The 9,803-nt window shown below is 49.2% G+C and overlaps 2 protein-coding genes across 9 annotated transcripts; both read right to left on the bottom strand.

Moving 5' to 3' along the window:
- Positions 1–805: 805 nt before the first annotated feature.
- On the bottom strand, positions 806–1,189 carry LOC132446730 (ADP-ribosylation factor-like protein 4D). Its single transcript, XM_060037172.1, has one exon. The coding sequence runs from the start codon at positions 1,187–1,189 to the stop codon at positions 806–808; it is 384 nt and encodes a 127-aa protein (XP_059893155.1).
- Positions 1,190–2,855: 1,666 nt separating this feature from the next.
- tmem106a (transmembrane protein 106A) lies at positions 2,856–9,755 on the bottom strand. 8 transcript variants are annotated; one of them, XM_060037753.1, is made up of 8 exons: positions 9,434–9,663; positions 8,378–8,581; positions 7,641–7,704; positions 6,000–6,153; positions 4,875–5,015; positions 4,751–4,794; positions 4,176–4,229; positions 3,085–3,323 (listed from the first exon to the last, which is right to left on the bottom strand). In XM_060037753.1, the coding sequence occupies exons 2-8, from the start codon at positions 8,574–8,576 to the stop codon at positions 3,215–3,217; spliced, it is 765 nt and encodes a 254-aa protein (XP_059893736.1). In that variant the 5' UTR covers positions 8,577–8,581; positions 9,434–9,663; the 3' UTR covers positions 3,085–3,214. The 8 variants fall into 8 exon arrangements, with proteins under 8 accessions (XP_059893732.1, XP_059893733.1, XP_059893730.1 ...); XM_060037749.1 differs by lacking the exons at positions 4,751–4,794; positions 7,641–7,704 and having other exon boundaries at positions 2,856–3,323; positions 9,434–9,527; positions 9,624–9,755; XM_060037750.1 differs by lacking the exons at positions 4,751–4,794; positions 7,641–7,704 and having other exon boundaries at positions 2,856–3,323; positions 8,378–8,563; positions 9,434–9,527; positions 9,624–9,755.
- Between the last annotated feature and the right edge of the window lie 48 nt (positions 9,756–9,803).

Raw genomic sequence — 9,803 nt, 5'->3', positions numbered from 1 at the left:
CATTTGTCTTTAAGGTCATTGGTTGATTGACGCGCTCATGCCTCCACTCAGCTGCAGAATAACCTCATCCCCGCGCATGCAAACAGGCAGTACAGTGGAGTGGGACAGGCAGCCAATGAGACGAGACGGAAGGAGACAGCCAATAAACATCAGACACAGCAGACTGTCTGTCTGTCTGTCTGTCTGTCTTACTGCCCTCAGGCCGCTCTGCCCCGGACCCTGAAGACGGAGAACAGTAGGGCTGTTTGTTTGACACACGCACAACACGCGCGCACACACACACACACACACACACACACACACACACACACACACACACACACACACACACACACACACACACACACACACACACACACACACACACACACACACACACACACTCCGCCTGCTCACTGATGTAAAGGAGGTTGCTTTCTTTCATTTCTGATAGCGGACAACTTACTTCTACACAGTGCTTTGATTTGTTAATCTCCAACGTCTTTACAAAATGTTGGTTTATTATCTCCTTTATAAATATTTATAAACTTTACAAACAGCATTGTTATTTGAAGGTAAACCCAACCCCAGGGGTTTGTGGGTAATGCGGGGGGGAGGGGGGGGGGTTAATACAAACAAAATAAACATGACAGCAAGAACATTAAGGGGGCATCGGCGCCATTTTAAGGTTAAGAAGAACGCGTTTAGCTTGGCCTTAAATCCCGCGTGAGTTTCTAGTTTCTAGTTTCGAGGGTTGAATTGATTCCAGGGAGATGACGACTACATCTTGTTGGCACCATCAGAAGTGTTCGGTGAAACTCAGTCCTTAAAACATCCTCACAAACACAGGATCTATACTAGAGGACCGAGGACGTATCCATCCGCCATCACCACAACGGGTCTCCTCCAGCCGCTCGGGGGCGCTGGCGTCCACCACGAACACCAGGCCGTCCGTCCGCCGCGTGAACGACCGCCACAGCGGCCGCAGCTTCTCCACCCCGCCCACGTCCCACAGCTGGAGGCGGACCCGCCGCCGGGCCCCGCCCAGCGCCAGCCGCACCGTCTCGGCGTTGGAGCCGCGGGTCGGCACCGGCTCGACGAACTCAGCCAGCGCCAGCCGGTACAGCAGCGCCGTCTTCCCGGCGGCGTCCAGCCCCACCAGGACCAGGTGCAGCGGGGGCGGCGCCTTGGCCGTCAGCTGGTTGCCCATGGCGACCACTCAGTCGGTGTTGAAGGCGCACCGCATGGGGGCCCGTCAGGAGACACAAACACACACACCGGGTTAACACTCACAACACAAACACACACCGAGTTAACACTCACAACACAAACACACACCGAGTTAACACTCACACACACATTCACACCGCGGTCCGGGGACTCCCGTGACCCCCGGCCGCCACAACTCCCGCCGTGCCCCGTGAATGAGTGAATGAGTGAATGAATGAATGAATGAATGAATGAAAGAATGTCCAATCCAACCATTTCTTCCTCAACTCTTCTTTCTTTGTTAACACTCACAACGCAAACACACCGAGTTAGGTCTAGTTTAGGACTGGTTATGGACTGGATAAGGACTGGTTTAGGACTGGCCCCCAGACCAATCGGCCGAGGGGCCCCTCTTCCCGGTCGAGGGGCCCCTCTTCCCGGTCAAGGGGCCCCTTGGCCGGTCGAGGGGCCCCTCTTCCCGGTCTAGGGGCCCCTTGGCCCGGTCTAGGGGCCCCTCTTCCCGGTCTAGGGGCCCCTTGGCCCGGTCTAGGGGTCGCTGCTGATCCTGTTGTTTTGGGACCCGGACCGTCACACAGAGTAAGACTTTGCATAATACTTTATGAAATAAAGATATAACCTATAAACCTAAAGCTGAGCATTTTCTGAAGATTTGTCAATAAAAATGTACAGAAAATGTGATGAAGCCGAAAAGTACAGAAGATAAATCTTTATCTGAGTCCTACCAATACAATAACACATTATCTCAATCCCAAAAAGCATTTAGAGCACAACCTCACCTTTACAGTCGTTCCTGCAGGTGAGAGCAGCACATTGCGACGTAAACCACATCAACGTCCATACTGTCCTCAGAACAAACGCTTATTCCAACGGCGTCTCAGACCCTGGAGCCTTCTGCCCACAGACCATTGGAGTGAGGAGTGAAGGAATGGAGGAGGGAAGGAATGGAGGAGTGAAGCGGACCGCGAGCGATACAGGTGCTTGTGACGTCACAGGCAGTGGGACGGCCCCCGGCGCCCCCTGCTGGTGTCCTGATAAAATAACATGGCTTATTTTAACCTCGGTACCTCTGCCTCCATGTCTTGAAGGGAGATTAATTTCTTTGTTCTTTTATTCACATTCAGACGTTTCCTGAGGTTAGTGTTATGTGATCCTCTCCCCCCCAGGGGGATGTGACCCCCCTCCCCTCCCCCCAGGGGGATGTGACCCCGCTCCCCTCCCCCCAGGGGGATGTGACCCTCTCCCCCCCGGGGGAATGTGACCCTCTCCCCCCCAGGGGGATGAGACCCCCCTCCCCTCCCCCCAGGGGGATGTGACCCCCCCTCCCCCCCGGGGGAATGTGTGACACTCCCCCCCGGGGGATGTGACCCTCTCCCCTCAGGGGGGTGTGACCCTCTCCCCCTCCCCTAGCGGGATGTGACCCTCTCCCGCCCCCCTGGGGATGTGACCCTCTCCCCCTCCCCCAGGGGGATGTGACCCTCTCCCCCCCCCCGGGGGATGTGACCCTCTCCCCCTCCCCCAGGGGGATGTGACCCTCTCCCCCTCCCCCAGGGGGATGTGACTGATCTTCTGGGTGGGACTGATCCCACCCGTCATGTGATCCTGACTGAAACACACAACATTTAAAATACTGAGATGAAGGAACTTGCTTGTTGCTTGACCAAAGTGACTTTATTATAATTTCCCTTCAAAGCACACACTATGCCACTGATTCAGTTTACAAAAAGGAAAGACTGACATAAACATAGCACATGTCAATCATGGCATATATTTAACAAAATCAATTTCAAATAAAAGTGCAGTTAGTTAACAAAACATCACAGTCCTAAAAACCAAGCTGTTAGGAGCCTTGGGGCTTCACGTGCAAACGGATGCAAACCCATCACTACACAGGAGCAGGCACTCTTCACCACGCCCACCGCTCGCCATCCGTACTCATCGAGCAGCTCTCTGCCGCTGGATCCGATGTCCAAACAAAAAACGCATTTGGGAAACGACTCCTGGGCAGTCAGGCAGGCAGGTGTGGAACGGTGGAGTTGTTGCCACAGTCGATGTACTCGTAGATGTTCATGAAGAACTGCTCGTTGTGAGACAGGTATGACACCTGCATCGTAATCCTGTGGAGGAAACAAACGCCTCAGCTTCAAGGGTACAGAGCTGAACTCTAGGAGACTGTAAAGAGCTGAACAATGAGACTGTAAAGAGCTGAACTATGAGACTGTAAAGAGCTGAACTATGAGACTGTAAAGAGCTGAACTATGAGACTGTAAAGAGCTGAACTATGAGACTGTAAAGAGCTGAACTATGAGACTGTAAAGAGCTGAACTATGAGACTGTAAAGAGCTGAACTATGAGACTGTAAAGAGCTGAACTATGAGACTGTAAAGAGCTGAACTATGAGACTGTAAAGAGCTGAACTATGAGACTGTAAAGAGCTGAACTATGAGACTGTAAAGAGCTGAACTATGAGACTGTAAAGAGCTGAACTATGAGACTGTAAAGAGCTGAACTCTATGAGACTGTAAAGAGCTGAACTTTAGGAGACTGTAAAGAGCAGAACTATGAGACTGTAAAGAGCAGAACTATGAGACTGTAAAGAGCAGAACTATGAGACTGTACCGAGCTGAACTCTATGAGACTGTAACGAGCTGAACTCTAGTAGACTGTAAAGAGCTGAAATATGAGACTGTAAAGAGCTGAACTATGAGACTGTATGAGCTGAATTCTATGAGACTGTAAAGAGGTGAACTCTATGAGACTGTAAAGAGCAGAACTATGAGACTGTAACGAGCTGAACTCAATGAGACAGTAAACTGCATCTGCAGCCATTCAAATCTCAGCTCTTTGATGACTCGTCAATTATTCTTATTTTGTGGCCAGTCGTTGGGCTCCAGGGGCAAAGTTCAGAAGAACTCCAACACGAAGCATGAGCTGTACACGTTGTGGAGAGGGAAGAAACAGAAACCTACTGCAGCTCCAGGAACAGAGTGTGGAGGGGGATGGCTTTCGACTGGCAGTAGGTTCTGGAAACGCCAAACAAAGGCAGAGTTAGTACATGGAGTCTGCACATTCAGAGTCAGGATGGATTGCTTTGGATGTCGTGATCCTTCATTACATTCACCTGGCATACCGTCATATGGCATCCAACCGAATTACTTATTAAATCTGTCATTTTCTTTAAGGACAACAAATAGTGCTGATAAAATCACTCTACAGACATTCTTTACAATGGGGGACACACATTTTACGCATTGCAGAATCTGATCCCACAGGAACAATGTTGGTGTTTGAAGCCTGAGGTTCATGAACCAAGTGCTTCAAAACCCAGCTTGGTCCCTTTAGAGCGCTCTGTTAACATGGGAGTGGGTGTTGGTCCCTTTAGAGCGCTCTGTTAACATGGGAGTGGGTGTTGGTCCCTTTAGAGCGCTCTGTTAACATGGGAGTGGGTGTTGGTCCCTTTAGAGCGCTCTGTTAACATGGGAGTGGGTGTTGGTCCCTTTAGAGCGCTCTGTTAACATGGGAGTGGGTGTCAACCCGTCCTTACTTCAGGCCCTTGTCTTCGATGGACAGGACCAGCTTCATGTTGTACTGCAGGGACAGAGAGACAGTCCAGTTACCCTCGAGGACAGACAGGCGGACGGGAATCCATCGCCTCCAGCCCCACTCACCAAGAGCTGCGAGCGGGCGTCCAGGCGGGTCACGTTGCACTGCTTGGACTTCCCCATGATGGTCTTCAAGATCAGGCCCTGAATGTCCAGCTCCACGATTTGAACGGGAAAGAAGTTCTCATTGGAGATGTTGACGAGGTTCTGCAAGAGGAGGAGTCAACCGGGTCCTTAAAGTGGCTTCTGGAACAATCACATGATTCTACACAACTATTTTTGTAGAAGTAATAATTGTATCTTTCTCTGCTTCAGTTACTTTGAAATTACATGTTCTTGTGAATACAAGCTTTGAGAACTCGCTTCCGGTCCTCCTGACTGTCCCTTTGACACCCTAATCACCCACTCTGCAGCTATCACACACATTTCCGTATCGCAGAATCTGATCTCACAGCGTGTGATGATGTCACCAGCCGTTCTCCCAGAGCAGACAAATCCAAAACACCGGACTAACGGACTGCACTGTTAGCATAGCATCCTAGTAGCACCCTGACAGACTGCACTGTTAGCATAGCATCCTAGTAGCACCCTGACAGACTGTACTGTTAGCATAGCATCCTAGTAGCACCCTGACAGACTGTACTGTTAGCATAGCATCCTAGTAGCACCCTGACAGACTGTACTGTCAGCATAGCATCCTAGTAGCACCCTGACAGACTGTACTGTCAGCATAGCATCCTAGTAGCACCCTGACAGACTGTACTGTTAGCATAGCATCCTAGTAGCACCCTGACAGACTGTACTGTTAGCATAGCATCCTAGTAGCACCCTGACAGACTGTACTGTTAGCATAGCATCCTAGAAGCACCCTGACAGACTGTACTGTTAGCATAGCATCCTAGTAGCACCCTGACAGACTGTACTGTTAGCATAGCATCCTAGTAGCACCCTGACAGTCTGTACTGTTAGCATAGCATCCTAGTAGCACCCTGACAGTCTGTACATTAGGAGGTACTGACCGTGACCTCCGACCTGACGGTCTGTACATTAGGAGGTACTGACCGTGACCTCCGACCTGACGGTCTGTACATTAGGAGGTACTGACCGTGACCTCCGACCTGACGGTGTGTACATTAGGAGGTACTGACCGTGACCTCCGACCTGACGGTCTGTACATTAGGAGGTACTGACCGTGACCTCCAGGCTGACGGCCTCGGGGGTGAAGTAGACGGTGACCGACTGGACGAACACGGGGACCAGGACCACGGTCCGCGGGAACAGGAAGTAGAGGATGAGGCAGCAGATCACCAGGCACAGCCCCATGGAGAGGCACACGTACAGCTTCCTGAACCCGGAGCACAAGGTGCCAGAGGGGGACGTCAACAGACCACTGGGCCCTTCCCAGGGGCCTCTGGACAGACACAGTCCTTACTGCAATATATATAGTCTCTCTCTCTCTCTCTCTCTCTCTCTCTCTCTCTCTCTCTCTCTCTCTCTCTCTCTCTCTCTCTCTCTCTCTCTCTCTCTCTCTCTCTCTCTCTCTCTCTCTCTCTCTCTCTCTCTCTCTCTCTCTCTCTCTCTCTCTCTCTCTCTCTCTCTCTCTCTCTCTCTCTCTCTCTCTCTCCTTCTCCCCTCCCCCCCCCCCTGCATCTTTATTAAAAAACTGAACATTACTTCAAATTCACAGTGCAGACTGAATTGTAAAAACACCAGGTTATAGCTCCAACGTCCCGGAACTATTAAAAGTAATGTTAAATAATAAAAAGATTAAAAAAACATAACTGGGATAACACAAAAAAAAACATACAATGTATGATATACTTGTATATGTATATAAGGGATGTCCATGGTTAACCGGTCAAACCTATTTATGCCATTTTCGAGACTCCTTGAAATAGAACTTGTAATATTGCTTTAATTGCTGATAAGATGATGATAGTTCAAGATAGGACATTAAACATGTCATAATTCTATCTGTACTATCTATTTTATATTACTGGGAAAACAAGTTTTCACCAAAATCTCAATCATTTTTTTTTTTTTACTGCTGCATTTGAACGCATCAATCGTATTACTGAGCCGACCTGAACACATCACATTTGACACCGTTTGTGACCATTGGTTATTTATTTATTTTAAGCTAACTAGCTCTATATCCTGCCGATTTTAACATGGATTTAAAAACTGCATTATTTTAACTGACGGGACTTTCTACACCGTCCGGTTGTGTGATTACTACCGCTGCTTTGAATGACTGTTGATGCACGCGGTGCCGACTCCGAGCCCGTCTGCACAACGTCTGCAGCAGCAGCAGCTGACAGAGTTTTCGGTTGGACTAGACGGATACTGAGTTGAAGTATTTATTTTTTTAACCCAAAGACAGTGAAGGTACAACACTTTTATGTAGGCCTACAGTTATGTAGGCCTATGTAGGCCTTGTATTTTGATATGACCAAAATAGTAAGCTGTGGTCGCTCACATTTCGCTGTGCGCGTGCATGAACCGTGATTTGAACCAACCTGTCGGCGGCTGGCTGTAAACAGTGCTGCGCCTATGAGTAACTTATTAATCGCGCGACACAACGAATCGACGACCAAATTCGTTGCCAACGCATTTAGTAATCGATTTTTATCGATTCGTTGTTGCAGCCCTAATCACAAGACTCTGATCCACTGATGGGATGTGAAATGTCCCCAAACACAGAGGGACACATGAGACGCCCCGCCCACACACAAACACCCCCCCTGCAGGCGTTCAAAGAACCCACAGAAAGCAGGATCACAATAACTCTTTAACAAAGGCCCTGGAGAGACTGGAGGGAGATGAGCTCACGTGCGTTGGGGCTTCAGCCTGACGTCGTTACACGGTATCACTGCCACCAACATGTCCTCCTGGCCTGTGAAGGAGAAGAGCGCCAGGCCCCGGGTTAGGCCGACAGAGCCGAGGCTCTGCCGACCTCAGGGCTGCAGAACACAGGAGGCTACAGGGAACTCGTACTCTCCCTAGAGTAGGATCACTTCCTCCTCACACAAGACCAGCTGGGATCACTCAAACCTTCAACCCACATGTCAGACCGGCCTTCCGGTCTCAAACCATCCTTGGATGTTTCGGTGAACGACTTTAGAATCTGCGTAATCTGTGTAATAATAACCCTATATTTGGTATTTATTAGAAAATATTTGTCTCCTCAAGTACCACCATTATGACAGATGTTATAAAATATAACAACATACAGTAGCGTAGGCCTGTGGCCCTATTTAGCTACGCACATCGCATGCAGGAGGCACATTTAGTCTTAAAAATAATATTATTTACTGTTAGCTGTACAAAGTTGTAGCACTAGAACAGAGACACGGAAACGCATCCACACACACACAGTAAGTGAGAGCATGATCTCACAGTGAATGTATTTCCATTCATACTAGTATTTTGATAGCAATGTTTACAATCTAACGTTATGTTTTTTTTCTAATTCCTCTTCGTACCACTTGATAGCGCATCGGATGCCACCAGTGGTACGCGTACCATAGTTTGAGAACCACTGTTCTAGATGCATGTCGTCTCCTCACCCCTGGGGATGCGACCGGTGCCTCGGCAGGTGGGGCAGGTGTCGCCGGTGCAGCCCCCGCTGCCGTACTGCCGTGCTGCCATGCTGCCGTACTGCCGTACGGACGGCGTGGACAGAAGGCTGTTCTCCATGGGTCCCTTGGGCTCCTTCCACTTTAGCGGGGCGTAGCTGCCGCCGCCGGGGTAACCTGGAAGAACCATCAGGGCTAACAACAGCATCAATCTCATAAACATAAGCATCTAAAGAGTTGATTTATTGACACACAAAGCGTGGTGCTTGTAATAATAATAATAATAATAATAATAGATTCAATTTATATAGCGCTTTACACACACTCAAAGCGCTTTACATAGGGGCACAAAAATAGATAAACAAGAAAAAAAGTTTGAGTTGATGGGCCTAGGGATAGTGAGTGATCTAGGGGTAGGCAGAGGAGAAGAGATGAGTCTTGAGGCGGGACTGGAAGATGGTGAGGGACTCAGAGTCACGAATATGTTGAATATGTTGTTGTTTGTAGGCCCTTGCAGTATTCTGATTGTGTTGCTGATGTCGAACGGCTGTACCGCTCACCGCCAGAGGGGGCGCTAAGAGGGCCGAGAGGATTTTATGGAGATAACCACTTTGAGATTCAATTCACAAATGCGCAATGGGCATCTGTTATCGTTTCCTCTTCAAATGATAGGCTAGTTGACAAACTGCGACTGAGCATCTGACAGCTTTTAAAACAAACTATAAACCAAATCAACCCAATCAAATGCTCTTTCTCCCTCCACGTCTCTGTTCGCCTTTAGTTTAAAGTGGTGAAGACATGATATTAGGGGGCCTTAAGAGTTTAACAAACGGTATGATTACATGACTAAAGGGTCAACCATCCAGAACCACCACTGTACAAGTTTCACACCTTCGGCCCAAAACAACAAACCAGGATTCTTCAGTCGCTAAAGGAGTCTTATGGATTAAACCCATTTCACTTTGAGTGGAACTAAACCAAAGCACAACAGTGAAACATGTCATATGTGTCAGAAGGGATTCAGTCCACATCTCGGCGGTTTCTTACCTTTCAGCTGCTAAACGCCTCGCAGAGAGACGTCTCGTCGATATGACGTTTGGACTCATGGGGGGTGATCGCTGATCATAGACCGTCCCCGCCCCTATCAAGAGAAACATCCACTTCCTACTTCAGACCGGCACGCTTCAGTTCACCAGACCGATCCCTGATCAGTTAGACCTGCGTAAAAACGCCACACCTCAGTTCAGCAGACTGGCCTAGGGTCAGCTGCCCGAGGAGGTGTAGCATCACGTTTAACAGCCGCTGCGGTTCCTCGGATCTTCACACCTTAAGTGGACCTGCGCAGTGATGCTACTCGAAGGGCTTTGACGTATGTCCACGCAGATTAACTTTGAGTGTTCTCCGCTAGTGGACAACG

The sequence above is a fragment of the Gadus macrocephalus genome, chromosome 18, assembly GCF_031168955.1.
Source record: "Gadus macrocephalus chromosome 18, ASM3116895v1".
NCBI classification, from domain to species: Eukaryota; Metazoa; Chordata; class Actinopteri; order Gadiformes; family Gadidae; genus Gadus; species Gadus macrocephalus.
The sequence above is the reverse complement of the archived record's forward strand: the minus strand, read 5'-3'. Positions and strand labels throughout refer to the sequence as shown.

Excerpts from the sequence above, each read along its gene's own strand:
- LOC132446730 (XM_060037172.1), bottom strand. The coding sequence starts at position 1,189 with ATGGGCAACCAGCTGACGGCCAAGGCGCCGCCCCCGCTGCACCTGGTC.
- tmem106a (XM_060037748.1), bottom strand. The coding sequence starts at position 9,543 with ATGTTTCTCTTGATAGGGGCGGGGACGGTCTATGATCAGCGATCACCC. Across the intron at positions 6,154-8,377 it reads CACCGGTCGCATCCCCAGGG|GAAGCTGTACGTGTGCCTCT; the intron begins GTGAGGAGACGA and ends CTCCGGGTTCAG. Across the intron at positions 3,324-4,175 it reads ACTCTGTTCCTGGAGCTGCA|GATTACGATGCAGGTGTCAT; the intron begins GTAGGTTTCTGT and ends TTTCCTCCACAG.